Below are 21,232 nucleotides of genomic sequence, written 5' to 3'. Positions count from 1 at the left end.
TTAAAACACAGATTCATAGTGTCCTGAAATGAGATTATGAATGAACATGAGGCACAAGTGTGTCTACATTATTTTTATATTGTAAGTTCATACCTGTTTCTCTGTCCTCTGAGCTGCAGCTGATACAGTGTCGTGGTTTTTATGTTCATCTATCATACACAGCACACATATACACTTCTGATCAGTGCGGCAGAAAACCTCAAGGATCTTGTCGTGTTTCTGGCAGATCATCTCCTGCAGTCGTCCAGTGGCTTTAGTCAGATTGTGTCTCTTTTCTTTAAACAAACTCTCATGTTGTTCAAGGTGATTCTGACAGTAAGAGTTCAGACACACCAGACAGGACTTGACGGCTTTGTGTTTTCTTCCAGTACAGACGTCACACTGCACATCTCCAGCTCCAGCGTAACAGTCAGCAGGAAGTTTTCTCTTCTTGAGTTTCTCCACCACTTCAGCCAGCATGGTGTTTTTAGCTAAAGCAGGTCTTGGACTGAAGGTCTGTCTGCACTGAGGACAGCTGTACACTTTCTTCTGATCCTCCTGATCCCAGAAGTCTGTAATACAGCTCATACAGTAACTGTGTCCACAGGGAATGGCCACTGGATCCTTCAGGAGATCCAGACACACTGGACAAAGGAACTCATTCTGATCCACTGAAATTCTGGCTTCTGCCATTTTACAGCATGAATACAGAGACACAAACACACAACAGCTCAACTACACTTAAGTTTCTATTTCCCTGAACTCATGTGATGCTTGTTTCCCGTTTCTGTTTCAGTGACGTGTGCAAATGTCTGCAAGTCTGTTAAAGTCACAGATTATAAAACGTCCACTAGATGTCAGTCTCAGACAAACAAAGAATATAAGTTACAGAGAATCAGGACAACACCATTAATAACTGCAGTAAAACTGCATCCTAATTATCACATCTATACAGTGCTGTAAGAAGGTGTGTAGGCACCTATTGTAATCGTTAGTGTTTTTATTATTATTATTATTATTCCACTCTTGAGTCTATGGCAGCCCATAGAACCACTTGCAGGAAAGTTATGAAATTTGGCACACAGTCTGAACTGTCACCATATCAAATTTGGTGTCTCTCAATCCCTCCAGAGCCACCAACTGTCCAAAGTTGCACTCACGGTTAGGTTAATAAGTTTTGAACTGTAAGGGCTAGAAACATTTTATTCCCTCTGATTCCTTGTGTTACATCCAAGGACGTATTGTTTATTTGCATTCTTTGTATTCCTCTGTGGAAATGTGTGATTTGTTGGTGTCTGGTTTCTCTCCCTCTGTGTATACTTTTTCCTTGTGTGCTCCGTTTCTTGTTGCCACTCCTCCTATCACTCAGTAGGTTTGTACCATCTGGAGTCAATTCCCTGCTCAACAGTGGTGGCTGCTTTGATTGGCTCTGTTGAGGAGTGCTGGAGTTTAAAAGACTGAGGATATTTCCTCCATGTAGAGATCTTCTGTTTCCAGAGTCCAGAGAAAGTTGTTTATTGAAGTGTATAGTGCAAGTGAGTTGGTACTGTAGCTCATATTAAGTGTTCTCAAACTAAAACATATCTTTTTCATGGAATTGATCTTTGGTAGGGAGGTGGATGCCAACTTTTGTTTGTCAGTATACCCGTTTCCTCCTGTTTATCAGACAGTAAGGGTAGTATATGGTGTTTTATTTTGGTTTTCTTATCCTTTCTGGGTATGTTATTTTCAAACCCCTTTTAGGAAGATCGATCTTTTGTTTGTTATTTTGTCCTAGCTTTATGTTATCCCCACTTATGATTTTGAGAAACAAACATATGACATTCCATATGTCGACTAAAATAAAAAGAATCTTTTTTTTTCCCACTGAGCTCTTGTGATCTTGTGTTTGTTGAACTGGAACCTGGAAATAGGAGTGTTCCTGTGCTCTCTCAATTCTTTAACCCCTAGACTTTTAGGGAGGCTTCTAACACTTCGCTCAAGACTATTTGATTGCACCCTTTGATGTCATTTTCTGCCATTTTGAATTTTTAGTTTTTTTTTTTTTTTACTTTTCAAACTCCTCCAATGCAATTTCTAAGAATTTCACAAAAATTGAACCAGATCATCTTCAGACCATGCCAAAAAAGTTATGGAATTCAAGTTGATTTGTCAAATTTGTCAAGCCGTTCTCAAATAACGTGTGAATGAATTCGACAAAGCACACCAAAATGAACGTGAGGCTGTATCTTCGCAACACTTTAGCATATTCTGACCAAACTTGGTGTGTGTTATGACAACCGTGACCTGATGCTACCTGCACAGTTGCAGTTCAGTGCCACCTAGTGGTCAGGAGATATGAAAACTTTTTACTTATAACTTCTGAATGGTTTTCCCATTTTGAATTTTGTTGTACAGTGCTATATTTTACAAACACATTGGATTATCCTTGTAAAACTCTGTATGTGTCTTCGGCACCATGCCCTGAGGGACCTGAATGTTTTGAGGAAGTGCCACATTGTGGTCAAAAGTTATAATGAAATTTCCAAAAATGCTAATAATGTTTGATTATATTATGTTATTGTAATTTCTTTACTAACTGCTAGAGTGCCAAAAATTACATGCTGCAGCTTTGAAACTTTTTCAAACTCCTCCTAGACGGTTTTTCTGATTTTCACCAAAATCAATCCATGCCGGCAAGAAATTATGGGTTTCGTGTCTATAGACAAAACCGTGGGAAAACGCAATAGAAAGCTCACGCAGCGGTCAATTCACGTGCACTCGCGTCTCTTTGTTATCCCCTCTGATACCATTTATCAAAAGAGAAATAATTACTATTCACTTTTTCCTCAATATGATAACAAACTACAATAGAACACTCAAGGCCACCTATCTGTTTCAATTAAAAATATATAAACATCAGCACCCAAGGCACACACTCTAAAAAAAGCATTCAGTCTTTATCAAGAAAATTTCTATCACAATGTATACATGCATATCCCAAAAACCTGAATATAAGTAAATAGTGGGTAAAAGAGAGATTGTTCTCACCAAAGAAATATATGTGTAAAAATGAACAAACAGTTTTGATAAGAAATGATAAATAAGGAGGTTGTTAAAAAAAAAAAGAAAATAATACACAATTTGTGATGCAAATACTAATTCATTTCCGCGAACCGGTTCTTTTTGGACAGTTTGGCTCAATGAAGCCGATTCTGACGTCATCATACAATGATGCCACTATGCATTTCTTTTCTAACAGCTCAGTGTCATATCAATGAAACATTCAAATAGTTGTGTCAACGCATACTGAAATATTCAAATAAAAAGTTATTTGTGTGAACGCATATTGCTGATTATTGTCTTTCATTCACTTAAGTTAATGGAGTTTGTGGTTTCATTCGCGGATCCTTTATGTCGGATACGAGTACGACTGATCAATATTGAGTAGCCTACATCTTGGATACAATTTAAAACTACAGCACACATTTGATGCACAAATGTGGATATTTTCTACATGTCTCAAGTATATAAAAAGAATAAGCCAGTCTTATAGACACATTGATTTCGCTTAACAACTTAAAATATAACCTGCATGTACAATAAACCATAGTAAAATTTAATTACATCTGGATGATTTTTTTTTTTGATTAATCAGATAAAAATCCTAATTTTATTTTTTATTATTGACAAAAAACACACTATTGCACATCCTGCCCAATGCACTTCAAACAAATGTGCCAATTGAATGCTATGAAAACATACAGTGCTTAATTTATACATTAAAAAAGAGAGAACACATATTTTATGTTTAAAACTAAAAAATGTTATTACCATTTACTAGGAAAATAACAAACTGAAACAACTAGTCATAACTCACACATAATATCCAAAAAATGTATTAACAGTCTCTGTTGTTATTAACTGTAATTGGGCATCTGGAAGAAAAAAAAAAAAAAAAAAAAAAAAAAAACAACAACTATAAAGTGCTTTACTTGTTTTTCTGCCTTTTGTGTAAAACAGTAAAATTGAAAATTCATGGATAACATGGATACACATACTGGTGGATTAAACATTACAGAAACATGAAAAATTATTTTCATAATCACAAATACTGACAGTTTAGGGCAGCTGTGGCACAAACCTGACATTGGGTGGCAGAGGTCTAATAAATTTGTTAAGCACTGTATAGTGAATATAGTGTAAATCTCAACATTAAAAATTAAGATAGTTAAGATAGTTAAATAAATGTTCAGCAGGAACACACACACTCACGCTGGACACAATCACCTCTTACTGTAATTTCTTTATCCTGTAAATAGGCTCTGAGAACCCAGGTGAAAAAAATACTATAGTAAATTTATAGTAAATATTATAGTGTTTTTGAACCATATTATAGTAAAGTACTTGAATTAATTTGTTGTGGTAATAGTTGCTGTGGTAATATAACAACTATAGTAATATAATCAAATTACTTTACCCAATACTGTATTAAGTTTTCTACATCTATAGGGAATATTAAACTACAATATACATGTTACATGTGCACTCTGTTTTGGACTTGTGTTGTTCCATTTCCCACCACTAGTTAATCACCATGGTTACTGAGCACTTCAATCATCACATTCAGCTGTGTCCAATCACCCCCTTGTGTTCCTGTGTATATAAGCCCTGTGTTTCCTGTCTAGTATTGTCCGGTATCGTTCTTGTATAGTGTGGTTGTCTCCCTGTTGAACCTGTATGTGGATTACCTTTCCTGTGGATTTATTAAAGATTGTTATAGTTCTATCCTCCTCGTCGTGCGCGCTTGCTTACAGCCACCAGTTGTAACAGAAGACCGGACCATAACAGCGGGACACAAGCATGAGTCACTCCGATCCATTCCAGGACTTAGTGGATGCATTTCGCCGCACTTTCCTCGTTCCACCACCACCGCCAACGCCAGCACCAGCTACGCATTTCCTGGACAGCAGCCTTTGCAACTTTCTGTTTGCTGGCCTCAACACCACCACCAAAGCGCAGCTGTCCGGGGAAGGGCCTCGAGGGAGCTTCCCTGAATACGTGGAGTGGGTGCTGGCGTCATGTGGATCGTCTATGACCGTGGGATTCTGCGACAATGACGCCAGCCCCACTCCCATTCCAGTTCCCAGCCAGGAACCTCCAGACGGCGTGGAAAGTCAGCGCGTTGCCACCGGAGACAGAGAGCCCGCCTCCACCGTGATGCAGGAGCCAGCGACGAGTGGAACGACTGAGCATAACATCGCCGCGGAGCCGGAGCACAGCGTGTCTGACCAGGTGTGTGAGTTCGCTGCAACATCCATCGCCGAGGGAGGCAATGAGGAAGACGAGGGTTTGGAATGGAGCCCCGCCCACACTCCCGCCACTGAGAGTGAGTTCCAGGCATGCACTAATGACTGTTGTTTTAAGTTAGGAGAAGATTCCCTACCTCCTTTAATTCCTTCTGAGACTGTCTGTTCTATTTTGGATGAACTGGTCCCGCCCAGCCTCCCTCTCCCACCTCCTCTCCAAACCCCTATTCAAGATTTTTTATTTTCCAGTCCCTCTGTTCACCAGCCCTTTCTCCAGCCCTCTACCATGCCTGCTACCCAGCCCTGTCTCCCATCACTCCCTCAGCTCTACACCAGCCTCCTCTCAGTGGCATGGCTACATCTGGGGCCTGCTGTGAGCCAGCTTCAGGCGATGAAGATCCTGCGGTTCCGCCTCCGGCCTCAGATCCCGTCGTAACACCTCGGCTCATCGTCCTGACTCCTCCGCCGCTGCTCCTTCCACCCTCGTCTACAGCAGAGACCTTCGAGCGTTCGGCTCCACTGGACTCCCTCGGACTCCGCCTGGGTCAGTCATTGCAATTACATCGCCACGGACTTACAGGTCGTTCGAGGCTCTCCGACCCTCCACCCCTACGGCTCCGATTGACTCCGCCTTCCCTCAGACTCCGCCTCGGCCCTCAGTCGTTCCAGCTCCACCTCAGCCCTCCTGTTAAGGAGTTGAAAAAGGATTGTATTCTAAGGTGATTCTAATGTCTCTAGCCTTCCTCTTGGTGTGTCGATCAGAACACAGGAATGGATCAAGGCAATCAGATTAAATCAAAGGGGTTTATTGAACACTGAAGATGTACATGAGTGGGAGGTCGAGAATTTGTGGGTAGATGTGTGGTACTACAATGAAGCATAAATAAAGAAATAATCAGCATAAAATGTCTTGACTGTTATATAAATTAAATCACATTACACATCAAATTCCACTATAAAATGCTATAGTATACATAACTACAATATAGAGTATTAACTTTCAGTGGAAAAATACTATGTAGTATGGCGCTGTCATCATTTATGTAAACATAATCGGCACGTTGAAACCGAAAGTGTCCGTATACTGGCAATAAAGATCACACAGCACACTATACAGTACTCCCATATAAACTTGACATGAATAACATAGTAGCATTGTAACATGAATAAACATATACGGAACAGGGTGAAGATATCACAATCTGCAATGATGAAATCGTGAACACACAGCGCGTGAACGCGCCGAACGCACTACTTTGATTAACTCAATAATAATGGAGAAATGCAAACTTGACCGGTAATCAAATACTACGATTAATAAAGATTATCTAATGATTAGAACGGGTACTCACAATCAGTCATAGACACACACAATAACACAAAAATTGAGGTTATTTCTCCCAGTCTCAGTCAAGTTTGTCTCTTGCTTCATTCGGCTACGTCATAGATGATGATTGACAGGTGAGCTAAGTCCCGCCTTTCCAACATTGCCGCCCCCAAATTTATTTGTAAATTTGTTTTCTGTTGGAATCTAAGTCAGGCTTTCTGTTGTTTGTCTTCACTTCCAGGAAGCTGATCCTCTTCAGGGATTTCAGGAAGCACAATCAGACGAGCTATAGGCCTAGTATATGTTCTGTCTTTTATCTGTATCTCTGCAGTTCTGACATGGCCATCTGCTCCTGGGAAGACCTTTGTAACTCTTCCAATGTGCCATAAGGACCGAGGTACCTGGGGGTCAACTAACATGGCTACGGAACCAGGCTCAATGTCAGGTGATGGTCTTTGCCACTTTCCTCTTGTCTGCATTGCCGGTAGGTAGTGCCTTATAAATGCAGTCCAGAATCTGTCGGCTAATACCTGGGAGTGCCTCCATCTCCTCTTGGTAAGGAGTTCAGTCTCTGGATACACCACCTGGGGTAAGGAACCGTCACGCCGCCCCATCAGCAGGCAGTTGGGGGTAACAGGATCCGGATCAGCCAGATCTGCTGAGACATATCCTAGAGGTTTGGAATTTAGGATGGCTTCAATCTCGATCAGAACTGTCTGTAGAACTTCTTCTGACACTGTTTCTGAGCCTACTGTTGTACGAAGGGCAGACTTTATTGACCGGATCTCCCTCTCCCATACACCTCCGAAGTGTGGACAGGCCGGGGGATTGAAGTGGAAACTGATCCTTTGCTTGGCTAACAGCTCTTGTAAGTCTGGACTGAGTTGGCGGAAGCTTTCCCGGAGTTCTGTCTCTCCACCTCGAAAATTTGTACCCTGATCAGAGTACAGTTCTGCAGGCTGGCCACGTCGACCAATGAACCTTCTCAGGGCCATTAGGAAGGAGTCACTGTTCATGGAGGTTAGCACTTCTATGTGCACAGCACGGGTGGTGAGGCACTTGAATAGGAGGCCCCATCTCTTTTCTGTCCGGCGTCCCAATTTCACCACAAAGGGCCCAAAACAGTCCATTCCTGCCGAATAGAATGCAGGTTTATACAATCGGAGTCTTGGAGGGGGAAGATCAACCATCTGCTGTGTTGCTGGCTTTGACAGCCACTTACAACATTCGAGGCATGCCCTTTGGTGCTTCTTAATTCCCTCCCTGCCTCTCAGAATCCACACTCTCCTACGGAGCTCAGCGAACACTCGCTCCGGTCCTGGGTGATGGAGTCGACTATTATAGTCCTTAATGAGCAGCTGAGTGTCTGGATGGTGAGAGTCGAGTACGATAGGGTGCACAGTAGCTGGGTCGAGGGCTTCCACCTGCCTCAGTCGTCCTCCGAGAAAGACACAGCAACCGACTGTTAGAGCGAACTGGCTTGTTGGATTTCAGCAGCTGGAAATCCTCGGGGAAACTATCCATCTGTATCCTTCTCAGGACAACAGTCTCTGCCTCTCTGTAGGTACTGGCTGGAGGGGATTCATCTTGGGCAGCCGCCCCATGCAGCTCCTGTGCAACTGCCTCCACCAAATCCTCCCAGTTGTTGTATTTCTTTCCACTTGAAGTTAATGGCACAGTGATAGTTATCCCACAGAAGATTCTTCCTTTAAGTTCAGTTGTATCTTCAGAGTCGGAAAAGCGTGAGGTGGGGTGAGAGGGCCACTCCTCCTGAGGTTGTAATAGGAACATCGGACCTTGAAGCCATCTGTTGGGGCCGATAAGGTCTTGTAGCTTCTTGCCCCGTGTCAGGTCATCAGCAGGGTTTCTCTCGGAATTTATGTATCGCCATTCTTTCCGGTCTGTCAACTCCTGGATCTCCGCAACCTGAGTGCCTACAAAGACCTTGTACCGGCAGTAATCGGAAAGGAGCCAGTGGAGGACAATAGTGGAGTCAGTCCAGTAGGTAACCTTGTCCAACTTCAGAGTGAGCTCAGTTGTAAGCAACTTCGCCAATTGTGCCCCTATCAAGGCGGCGCAGAGCTCAAGCCTCGGTATTGACTGCTGTTTCCGTGGGGCCACTTTAGACCGGGCTAGAAGAAAGGCAATGTGGAGGTCCCCCTGGCAACCTTCTGAACGCAGGTAAGCCACAGCCCCATACGCTTTCTCCGAGGCATCACTAAAAATGTGAGTCTCTTGGTGTGCATAGGAATTATCCATATAGGAAGGGTTATAGCACCTAGGGAGGGTTACCTGCGATAGATATTTAAGCTCCTCCTCCCAGTCTATCCATGCCTGCCGGAGCTCGCCAGGGAGTTGTGGGTCATCCCAATCCCGGTGGTTTACCCAAAGCTGCTGAACAATTACCTTGGCTTGGGTAGTATATGGAAGGATGACTCCAAGGGGGTCGCACTGACTTGCCAGCACTCGGTAGATATTCCGCATCGTCAAGGCATTGTATGTGATCGGTCTGTGCTTGAACCCAAGATGGTCCAGCTCGCAGTGCCAGCTCAGGCCCAAGGTTGACTCTCGTGGGTCAGCTTTGTCTTGAGAGAGCCACAACTCCAGTTTTGAGGATCTGGCTTCAGGAGGTAGGTGACTGACAACTTCCACAACATTACTGGCCCATTGCTGGATGTCGAAACCACCAGAGGATAAGAGGGCATGTAACTTATCCACTAACAGGCGTGCTTCTTGAACAGAACTCAAACTTTGTAGACAGTTGTCCACATAAAAGCATCGGTCCACGGAGAATCTTACATCCTCGTCAGGAGTACTGTGCAGTGCCACGTGTCGCTGAAGGGCGAAGGATGCGCAGCAGGGGCTGCACGTAGTCCCGAAAGGAAAGGACTTGCCACTCATAAGTATCTGGAGGGTCATCCCGACACAGGTCACGCCAGAGGAAGCGTAGAAGTGGTCTGTCCTCAGGCAGTAGCAGGACCTGATGAAACATCCCACGTATATCCCCACTTATGGCCACACAATGCTCCCTGAACCGCAGGAGGACACCCAGAAGAGAGGGGCTTAGAACTGGACCTGGTAGTAAGCAGTTGTTAAGTTTCAGTCCTTCATACTCGAAGGAACAGTTGAACACTAGCCGGTTTTTACCGTTGTGAGTGATCATATGGTGTGGGATATACCACTTCTCTCTTGTGGTTCCCTCTTCCTCGTTCCGCAACTTGATGGCAGCACCAGTAGTCTCCAGCTTCTTTATCTCAGACTTACACACCTCCGACTTTTCTGGTGACTGAGCGAGTCGACGCTCCATTCCTCTGAGACTAGGCATCACTGCTTCCTTCGGAGCGCAGAAGAAGGGGAAATCCTTCCTGCGCAATAAAGGTGTTGCGTAGCGGAGGATTCCGTTGACCTCAACCCGGGTGGTCTTGGGCTCCAAGAGACTGATAGCCTCTCGATCCTCTTTGGATCGGGTAGCTTGCTTCTCACAGCGGTAAGGTAAGACATCAATCTGCCACAGCCGTTCAACATCCCTCTTCAACTCAAGCTCAGCAGGGGTGAGGGACAAAAAGAAGCACTGTTGTGGTGAGAGCTGATCTTTCAAGAGCCTTACCGGACCCTGTAATGTCCAGCCGAGCCTTGTCTGAATAGCAGCTGGTCCTCCGGATGGGCCCAGCCGAACAGGGGATATAGGAGTAATGAGGTGAGTATTGTCAGCTCCAATAAGCAGTAAAGGACTCACACCCTCAAAAGACTGCAGGGGGAGGTTCTTCAAGTGCTGATACTTCTCCAGGATACTCAGCGGGTAGGAAAGATCTGCTAAACCGAGTCATTCGGCAGTAAAGGCAGCTGAAATTGAGTAGATCTTCTGTGGCTGAGTCACAGGACAAATCTGGAAGGAGGCTGAGGCTCCAGTAACCGTTCGCACCACCTGGCGGATAGTACGCAGAGCTAAGCTCTCCACCGGACCGTGAATTCTGAGCTTGGTGGCTGCAGATGAAAGAAGAATGGTCCTTTCCGATCCGTCATCAAGGACAGCATAAGTATCAAGTGTCTTGTCCTTGTGACGAAGCAGCACTCTAACGACCTTCAGCAGAACTTTCCGGCATGCTGCCGGTCTATCGAGGTACAGAGTCTCAGTTGCCGAATTAACCAAACAAGAACCCTCCATCGCGGGTTTGGAGTTTACTTCATGGAGGATCTGTAGGTGTCTGCCTTTACAGATACTGCATGGCTTTTTAAGGGTACACTTGGCCGCCTGGTGGGTGCGCCCACAGCGCCAGCAGCGGTGATTTGTTCGTATCCAGTCTGTGATCTGCTGTTTGTTGAAAGACTTGAAGGTAGGGCACTGACTGAGATAATGATCGTATTTGTCACAATATGGACAGAAGGCTTTGGACTGCGCAATATGAATGCCGGGGGTAACTGAAGGTACTGAAGCAGGTCCAGTGGGTAGTTTGGTGGGGCCCTCATCTGCACCGTGCAGCACAGTAGCTGAACGTCCTGTAGGATTCACTGGTCTTCCTCGCTCAGGCTTCTGCTCTACCCTTCGCCGACGGTCAGAAATTTGACTTTCGCTGCTCTGGCACCATGCTTCATATTGCAACCATTCAGAGAAGTCCAGGAGGTTATACACTGAGCCAGGCCGACGAAACATGTGTCTCCTGAACTCTGACCTCATTTCAGGAGGTAATTTGCTTAGAAGCCTTTCCACATGCGAGCCACATCTCAGTTCTGCTTGCCCTTCATGGCCTGAAGTCTCCAGCATACCGACAAGGGATCTAATTTGCAATGCGAACTTGTCGAAGGCTGCAGTGTCTCCTCGTCGAATGTCAGGTGCATCCATCACCTTAGCTATCCTCCTGAGTGCTAGTTTATAAGGTTGGCCAAACCTTTCAGTCAGAGTAGCCATGGTATCAGTATAAGGAAAGGGTGAGTTAAGATAGGAGTCGGCTACCAGGCGGGCTTCATCTAACCTCAGGTGATCCATCAGTATTTGATAGCGGAAGAGCTCAGTAGCATCAGGAGGTAAAAGGTTCTCAAGAGCAATCTTCAGTCTGGTAAACTCACTAGGATCACCTGTGACGAAGTCTGGAATGGTCGGGGTAGGACCCCGGTAGGTACTCTCTCGCTCATCTGGATGCAGGGTGGAAGCTCTGTATGTAGGTGTCAAATACCAAGGTCTCTGTGGCTCATATCTATCATCAGGGTGAAAGGGGTGGACTGCCCAGCCTGGCCCAAGCTTATGTTCTGCATACCCGCGTGGATCATAGGCCTGGGTGCTATATTCAGAAAGTGGCGGAGCAACTTTGTGAGGAGCGGCGGGGATAGATTAATCTGGATAACCAGTAAACAGAAAGTCAGGATAAATCGTAGGCTTGACTGTCTTCGGAACTTCCTGTTTGGTGGGCAGTGTAGTCTGTATGTGATCTCGCATTACTTGAAGGTCACTGAGCATCTTTCCCAGGAAATCAACCAGCACATGCTCTCTTAAAGGCTCCTCAACACTCCTCTCTGACAAATTAGGTAGATTCGAACAACCTCTATAGTCCACAGTCTGCTTTGGGGTTGGTAATGAACTATAATCCCCTCTCTGGGGAAACAGATCTGATCTCACTGGCGCAGCAACTGTACTGGTCATCTGCAATGGCTGCCTGGAGGTAGATAAGTGGGGAAGTGGCGTTGAAAGAGACCCAGAGCTCAATATAGGCTGATAAGGCTGGTATGGTGTGTTACCGACGGTTGGTGGAGGCGACTGAACCTCATTCTCTTCCCAAGGCCGGTGATATGGTGAAGACAGAGCAGGATGGTTAGGGGGCACAGGTGTTCTAGACTGCATAGATCCAACTTGCCTTCTATCATAGTAATGCTCCCTTTCGAAAGCAGCCGGTGACCACTCATCCACTACATTCCAGGAATACTGACTCACAGGACTAGAGGCTCTGTCTGAGGGGGAGGGAGAAAGCCTGGCAGCCTCTGATAAATGACGTCGATGTGGCTCCTCTGTAGCATGAGGTATCATTGGCTGACTGACCTGTCTACGTCGTGCGGCTGTGCGGTCGTAGTCCTCAAGATAGGCAGGTGGGCGAACATGGCGTTGAGGTCTGCCACCATCTGCATTTACTCCTTCTGATTGCATATTAACATTGATAAATCCTCTTTATCCAAGAGCAATGGCTGAGCATCCAGCTCGAAGGACCAACTTTGTTAAGGAGTTGAAAAAGGATTGTATTCTAAGGTGATTCTAATGTCTCTAGCCTTCCTCTTGGTGTGTGTCGATCAGAACACAGGAATGGATCAAGGCAATCAGATTAAATCAAAGGGGTTTATTGAACACTGAAGATGTACATGAGTGGGAGGTTGAGAATTTGTGGGTAGATGTGTGGTACTACAATGAAGCATAAATAAAGAAATAATCAGCATAAAATGTCTTGACTGTTATATAAATTAAATCACATTACACATCAAATTCCACTATAAAATGCTATAGTATACATAACTACAATATAGAGTATTAACTTTCAGTGGAAAAATACTATGTAGTATGGCGCTGTCATCATTTATGTAAACATAATCGGCACGTTGAAACCGAAAGTGTCCGTATACTGGCAATAAAGATCACACAGCGCACTATACAGTACTCCCATATAAACTTGACATGAATAACATAGTAGCATTGTAACATGAAGATATCACAATCTGCAATGATGTAATCGTGAACACACAGCGCGTGAACGCGCCGAACGCGCTACTTTGATTAACTCAATAATAATGGAGAAATGCAAACTTGACCGGTAATCAAATACTACGATTAATAAAGATTATCTAATGATTAGAATGGGTACTCACAATCAGTCATAGACGCACACAATAACACAAAAATTGAGGTTATTTCTCCCAGTCTCAGTCAAGTTTGTCTCTTGCTTCATTCGGCTGCGTCATAGATGATGATTGACAGGTGAGCTAAGTCCCGCCTTTCCAACACCTCCGGTACCCTGCTTCCGCCTCGGGGGGCCGTCGCTGCGACTCCGTCGCGGACTCCGAGACCATCGGCATCACTCCGCTCCTTCGGCTCTCTGTCTTCGCCCAAGGCTCCACCTCCATCGGCTGCGCTGCTTCCACGCCTCCCCAAGGTTGTTTGGAGAGTTTCACCACCTAGGCTCCTCCCTCCAGCAACGCCGCCATGGGTCGCCGTCCTGGCTGTGGCCTGGAGCATCACCTGGACTCCCCTGCTCAAGGCTACTCACTGGATTTCACCACCATCTGCACCTCCCTGGATTTCTCCATCACCTGCACCACCCTGGAATCCTGCACTCCGCCTCCTCCTGGTTAGCCGTCCGCCTCCTGAGCCGCCTCCTACACCATCTTCAGCATCCCATCTGCATCTTCCCCTCTCCACGGCACGAGGACGCGCCTTTCCGGGAGGGGGGGGGGGCGATATGTTACATGTGCACTCTGTTTTGTACTTGTTTTGGACTTGTGTTGTTCCATTTCCTGCCACTAGTTAATCACCATGGTTATTGAGCACTCCAATCATCACATTCAGCTGTGTTCAATCACCCCCTTGTGTTCCTGTGTATATAAGCCCTGTGTTTCCTGTCTAGTATTGTCCTGTATCGTTCTTGTATAGTGTGGTTGTCTCCCTGTTGAACCTGTATGTGGATTACCTTTCCTGTGGATTTATTAAAGATTGTTATACTTCTATCCTCCTCGTCGTGCACACTTGCTTACAGCCACCAGTTGTAACAATACACTACAGTTTACTGTAGTAAAAACTAAAGTATACTACAGTATTTATTACATTTTATCAGTTCATTATAGTTAATACTACAGTATGCTGTAGCATTCATTAACAAAGTGCTGTAAATACTATAATATATACAATGTATATGTTATAATGTATATACAGTATACTACAATTTACTATAATATGGTTCAAATACACTATAGTATTTACTAAAGTATTTTTTCACCTGGGAACGTCAAACATTTACATTCAATGACATGTTATCCCGTTACAGTTACTACTCTCATAAAATACTCGAATGACACTCGAATGATTTTAAAATGTAAATTTAAACAGATATTTTACCAAAATTAATATTTTTGCACTGAATATTAATCGTCTCCCTCCCTGAAGTTTAACACAGACTATCAGGGTGCACCTTCATGCAAAAAGGAAATGCTCAAGTTAATTTGTAACATTTACAGATAAGGATATAGCCGTAGAATGAACGTTTTTGCGCTGAGGACGCACATGCATCTGTCAAAGCTCCTGACAGGGCGAGCTATTTCGCTGATGCATTAGCTTGAAGCTTAAAATAAAGAATTCTGATGCATTGGGCAGCTTGGATCACATAAGTAACTGTTGGATAAAAATTATGGACCTCCAAAACTTAATCAATATAATGCAAAGCAGATTAGAGCACCGCTACCGGGGACCAAGAATGACACAAACATGAGAAGTGCTGTTCACTCAAAGTCAGAGTTTATTGAGCTCACTGTAACTTAGAAATAGAAAGTCTAGGGCATTAGGCCAACTTAAAACACAGGAAAGCTAAATTCATGTATGGTCTCATCATCCATATCAAAGAAGCATTACGGAATGAATAACTCCTTATAGGCATGAATAGAACAATGTGGCTCTTATAGGAAATAACAAGACACTCCTTAAATGTGTACATGACTACAACAAATTAAAAACAGGAAAAGAAGAACTTAAAAAACAGAAGTGTTAAACTAATTTTAGGTTGAGGGCCAGATGGGGAAAAATGTAATCATGTGCGGGCCATTTTTTTTTTTAAACCTTAGTGAGCTGACAGTTTTTATTTAATATTAACTATACAAACTACGCATTCATTTGCAAGAAAAAAAAACACACTGCTCTTTGAAAACTGCATTTGTTTTTACTGCAAAAAGTCTTTATTAGATTTTTTATTTAATTATTTTTTTTTTTTTATGGGCAATTCCAATTTTGTTTGGAGCAAATTCAATATCGGTTGCCAATTTTTTTGTATAAGCAAATTTATTTGTTGTTTTTGTTCTATAACAGGCCAAACTGGCCTTAAACAAAACACGTGTAGGCATTTGGTATACAGGCACCAGTGCATTTTGAGCATGAGCAGTTGTTTTTGATTTTAATTAGATTGTATAATTTCAAGTTTTACAGAAAAAACAGCATGATCTGACTTTCTAGCTTTGCGAAATTATGCTTCATAAGACACCTGCGCAAAACAAATAGCAGATGGACTGAATGAAAATGCAAATTCACTCTCTGTCAGTAGGTGGCGCTTGTGGAACAGCAGCGATATAGCGTTTCCTTGGTCAACCCTGTACACAAAGCAGCGCTGCGCTTATAAAATAGGCTACTTATACAGAAATACAAACTTTTCTGAAAACAGTTCCCTTCTAAGTTACATTCATATAAAACCTAATTTAATATTTATATTTTTCTTCCTATATTTCACAAACAGTAAGCTTGGCCTGGTACAGTATTTGCTCTGCTGGCGCGTGTGTTCTTCTCTTTGTGTCCGTATTCAGCATGTAGCTGTGTTAACTTCCTGCTTACAGACTTTGTAATATTTCCACACAATTGACAGTTTGGGAAATGATTGCAAAGCAGTTTGTTTGCAAGTCCAGAATAGATATTGGCCAAAATAAAACTAATAACCCCAGGCTGGACTGGACACCTGTGGGGTATGAGATCAAGGACAAATGAAGCAAAACATTCTTCTTAACAGTTGCCTTTCCTGCAGCAGCTCACTCTGTTTCCTCCACTATTTTTAGATGCATTTTTGTCCCTAGAACAAAAGGCATAGGCCTAAATGTATCAAGAGGCAAAACACAGAAATTTACTGTCACCGTAATGTGGGAATTATCAAGCAATTATTGACAGATGTGTGGATACAGTTTTTCTTCAAATGTGCACACTTTTTGACTAAAAGTTTGTACGCTGTGTAGCGAAGCAAAAGAAGAAGAAAAAAGATTTTAAAAAGTTGATTGAATATTTACGGGTTTGTATCTCATTATTCTTTTCAAATATCAATAAATAGAAATTAGGAATTATTAGTGTCATTGTAACCAAGTATCATCATAAATACTGATCAAATATCGAAGCTATCTCTAATAAGCTACTTCAAAGCTCAAGATCAAATCAAATTATTTGTTAAAATATTTCTGTAACAACTGCCAAAAATAGCAAAAATATATTGTATAAGTTTTTTTTTTTTTTTTTTGAAGAACCTTTTAGGTTCTTCATAAATGTACTGGTCAGTTTATTATGTACAATACAATAGGTTAATTCAGTGCCTTATTTCAGTGATTAAAACATTAAGTTTTGATCAAATTTGGTACATTTACACTATAAACAGAAATGCATGAGGACAAAAATAATTTCTTTCTTTCTGAAAACATTGAGTTTTGATTTCTATGTGATCAGTTTATGTGTAAGTGTATTCACACATGATTGTTGGGTGTAAGTAATTGGTAAATGATGGTGGCATTTAAATGGCAGTGTTTTCTAAATGAAACAACAGCTGATATACAAACAATATATAATTTTTTTTTAATCATCAACACAAAAAGTCCATCTCTTGTTGTCCTCAGATCAAAATCCACCAACATATCTGTTTAGATCTGCTTTGGACCAATTTCACTGGTAAACGGTGCTTCATCTGTGCATATTTCTCTCCTGATTCAGAGGAGATGATTTTTTCACTGGAGAAAGCAATATTATGGATAAAGGACTCATATTTTATCTGGAAGCAGTGGTCTGAAGAAACAAAAAAAGTCTTGATGATCTAGATGGACGTTGTTGATCATTGCGTTGTGTTTCATGCAGAATCAGAATCATCAAGATCCTCTTCACAAGAGTTTCTGGCTGCAAATCACGTAATTTTAATTATATCACAGCATTTATATTTATTGTATTTATTTATTTATCAGCAACAATATACATTTATTAATTAATTCATATCACAATAGTATAAATGCAGTAAGCTGTTCTGCACAGTTCTTCTTTGTATTCAATAGTTATGCACAATATGACAATTAATTTCAATTATTTGGTCATATCACATTTTCCACATTGACCACTAAGTGGCGCTATAACCATATATTTTCACAGGTTATGGAGTGGACGCATCACAGCTCTATACCAGATATTACAGTATTAATATTCAAATATCTACAAAAAAAATACGTGTATTACAGTGCATGAATTAATAAAGAGTTCATATTATGTGTCATTTTGGGGTGGAGGATATGAACAAAACCTTATATCAAGATATAAGACATTTTAAATCAGATACGATAACAACAACGTTATATCACAATATACTGTAGATATTTTGGTTCTTTGTTATTAAAAATAAGAACAAAAAAGGAAATTGCACACAACAGGACAAATACAACAGAAAAAGAATAAAGTTAAATAAAATTTTTCAGGTACAGTAGGTTTATTAAACATAGTAAGAAATACAGACAGAGATCATAATACAGTGGGATTGGCTCATCTTTCAGGAAGGTCAAAGGTCATGGTATAGATCACATGGGTCTCATCTCTGAAGGTGCTGCTAGATGCAGAAGAAGCTCATGAGAGTGTTTGACATCCTCTATTGAAACACTTCATCATTGACTCTCTCTGCTCTGATGAAAGTGAAGTATATTAATATATTGAATTATTTGTGTTCATTACAGCACTGAGAGCAGCAGCGGGACGATCACATGACAGATATAGAAAGAAAACACTGACATTATTTGTTTTTATCTTTTCTCAGAGTTGTCAGAGCATCAGGTCTGTAAATTCAGTTCAGGAGGAGGTTTATTTAAAGTAAACTGGATTAGATCAGAATAATTGTGCTCATACTTTCACTGATCAAGAGTTTACAGTATGATCACATGATCTGGGTTTATATATTTTACATTTTTTAATAAACTGACATTTTATCAATTTATTAAATTATTTTTACTAGTATTTAAAATTAAAAGTTTATTTTTTAAAATGATTGTAAATGAATAAGTGTTGTAAATCTGTTTTGAATTCAGTTGTTTTTCAAATAAAGGTTTCAGAGTCAGTGAAATCAGATTTTGTGTATTTTTTATAAACTACATGAAACGAGTATTTCCTCAGTATTTAAAACTTGCAATGGTTTTAGTTTTACGTGCCCTGAACAGAAGATCAAACTAAAACAGCTGCACTTTTGCTATAAAGAATAACTGTATAAATGCACTGATATGAACCCCATCATTTAAAAAAGTCTTTATGTATTGGTCCACTATTATTACAAAAAGGTACACAGTGTATGTTCTCGCTAAATTGCTCCCAAACGTAAGATAGTAATGAATATGTTCCCCTTAAAATATTGTAATAAGTATTCTAAAATACTTACAGTATAAATAATTTGTTAATTTTCCCAGTTGTTATCCCTTTATTCCCCAAACTTTACATATTGTTCCCTTATAGCTACACATACATACTCTATAGATCCACTATAATTACTGAAATTACGCTGTAAATTCATTTACTGACGCAGTACTTTACAGGCTGTAATCTAAAGCGTTACATTTATTCTGACATGTTATTTCACTGACAGAAGTTCAGCTGTAGTATTAATGTAATGAAGAGAAAATAAGAGACTCTATAACATCTCACTGTTACTGATTTATCATGAGCTCAAAGCATTATGGTTAGAATCTCTCTACAGTCTATTCTGATTCATCAACACAGTTTCACTGATCCAGAACAATAAACCCAAAACCCAGGACTGAAAAGTTTATAACCAACCCTAAACCCAGGATAGAGCGGTTGAGTGAATGTGGTCTGGACTGTGTGGATGAGGCTCATTGTGTCTCCAGAGACGCTGTAGAAGGACAGAGTTCCTGCACTGTGATCCACATACACTCCTATTCTACTGATGATGGACTCTACAGGGAGTTTAGTCACTATGTTATTGTGTCTGAATGAGTAACTGGAGGAAGAGCAGAACAAACTCCAGGACTGATCATTAGATCCAAACACACACTCATCACCCCGTCCCTTCCTGCTGATGCTCTTATATGACACTGATATAGACACATCACCACTCCACTCAATCTCCCAGTAACAGCGTCCACACACACTCTCTCTACACAACACCTGCCACACGTCATCAAATCTGTCTGGATGATCAGGATACGGCTGGACTGTGTTAGTGTTAGTAATCACTCTGTCCCCCTCAGACAGACGGAGGTGTTTATTCACTGTGTTCAGATCCAGATTGAGCTGATGGGAATCTGATGGAGATAAAACACATCACAATCAGGAATTATGAATCTGTCCGATATCCTGTACAAATCATCATTATCATTATCCAATGCCTTCCCTGAATATTAATGTTGGTTATTATTGTGTTTATTATAATTAGGCCTATTATTATATTTACTCCATTCAAATGTTTGGGGTCAATATGATTCTTTTTAAGAGAAACTGATACTTTAATTCAGCGAGGATCCTTTAAGCTGATTCAACAATGAGTGTAACTAGATAAAAAAAAGTATTTAGACAAACTATAAGTTGGCTTGAAAGTTGTTTCTTTGAAAGAAAAATATTTTAGTTTTGTAGTTTTAAAAACCAGATAGATAGATAGTGTACTTGGAGTGGTTGCTAAGGTTTTGCTATGCGGTTGCTTGGGTACTCAGAGTGGTTTCTAAGTTGTTGCTATGCATTTACTAGAGCATTCTGGGTGGTTGCTAGGGTGTTGCTATGCAGTTTCTAAGGTACTCGGTCTAGTTGCTTGGGTGTTGCTATGCAGTTGCTAGGATATTCTGGGTGGTTGCTAAGGTGCTGCTGTGTGGTTGCTAGGGTACTCTGAGTGGTTGCTAGGGTGTTGCTATGTGGTTGCTAGGATACTCAGAGTGGTTACTAAGGTGTTGCTATGCGGTTGCTAGGGCATTCTGGGTGGTTGCTAGGGTGTTGCTCTGTGGTTGCTAAGGTTCTCAGGGTGGTTGCTAGGGTGTTGCTGGGTGTTTGCTAATACGTATCATCGCATTGCTAGCATGTTTTAAAAAGGGACATATCATGAAAATCAGACTTTTTCCGTGTTTAAGTGCTATAATCGGGTATCCGGAGCATCTACCAACACAGAAAACGTGAAAAAGATCAACCCAGTATCTTTGTTTTGGTAAGCCTTTCTCTGCAAGCATGTGAAAAAATGTGCCGTTCAGATTTCATTTCTCTTGTGACGTAGGAAGGGGATCTTATTATAATATTACCGCCCTTTAATCTGTATGTTTCCACCCACAGCGCCACCATTTTGTTTGTACCAGTAACTCTGGTCCTGGAGTGTTTCTTACTGTATTCACGGAGACCAGAGCCATGTTATTTTGTAAAGTAAGAGTGTGATGAATTAAAGTGCAGTGAATACTCAAAAACATCAATCTGGGGTTGTCTGCGATCTTTATATGTAAAGGGGTTAAAGACAAGAAGACGACAAGAAAACTTGTTGTGTAGTGTGAGCACCATGGCGATTCATGTAGTCTCATAGTCCTGTAGTGTGAGCTTGCCTTTACCAGATATCCTGTGCAAATCATCATTTACATGATCAACTATAAAACTCTTCTGTCATGTTTTCTTTCTCCTTCTACAGGAAGAACATGAACACACTTA

General features: G+C 41.7%; 2 protein-coding genes across 3 annotated transcripts in view; both read right to left on the bottom strand.

Annotated features, from left to right (window-relative positions):
* Positions 1-5,862: 5,862 nt before the first annotated feature.
* Positions 5,863-8,813, bottom strand: LOC127511222 (uncharacterized). The gene is made up of 2 exons (XM_051891979.1): positions 6,266-8,813; positions 5,863-6,220 (listed from the first exon to the last, which is right to left on the bottom strand). Exon 1 carries the CDS (start codon positions 7,782-7,784, stop codon positions 6,804-6,806), a length of 981 nt encoding a protein of 326 aa, XP_051747939.1. The 5' UTR covers positions 7,785-8,813; the 3' UTR covers positions 5,863-6,220; positions 6,266-6,803.
* Positions 8,814-18,022: 9,209 nt separating this feature from the next.
* LOC127511100 (tripartite motif-containing protein 16-like) overlaps positions 18,023-21,232 on the bottom strand; it is a 123,778-nt gene continuing 120,568 nt past the window's right edge. Inside the window, exon 10 of one of the 2 annotated variants that reach the window (XM_051891615.1) lies at positions 18,023-19,723. In XM_051891615.1, the coding sequence (XP_051747575.1) occupies positions 19,307-19,723 (417 nt within the window). In that variant the 3' untranslated portion in view covers positions 18,023-19,306. Of the gene's footprint in view, positions 19,861-21,232 lie in introns of both variants that reach the window. The other variant, XM_051891616.1, reaches the window with a different exon arrangement.

Source organism: Ctenopharyngodon idella, chromosome 4 (genome assembly GCF_019924925.1).
Source record: "Ctenopharyngodon idella isolate HZGC_01 chromosome 4, HZGC01, whole genome shotgun sequence".
Lineage (NCBI taxonomy): Eukaryota > Metazoa > Chordata > Actinopteri > Cypriniformes > Xenocyprididae > Ctenopharyngodon > Ctenopharyngodon idella.
This window is presented reverse-complemented; position numbering and strand designations above follow the sequence as displayed.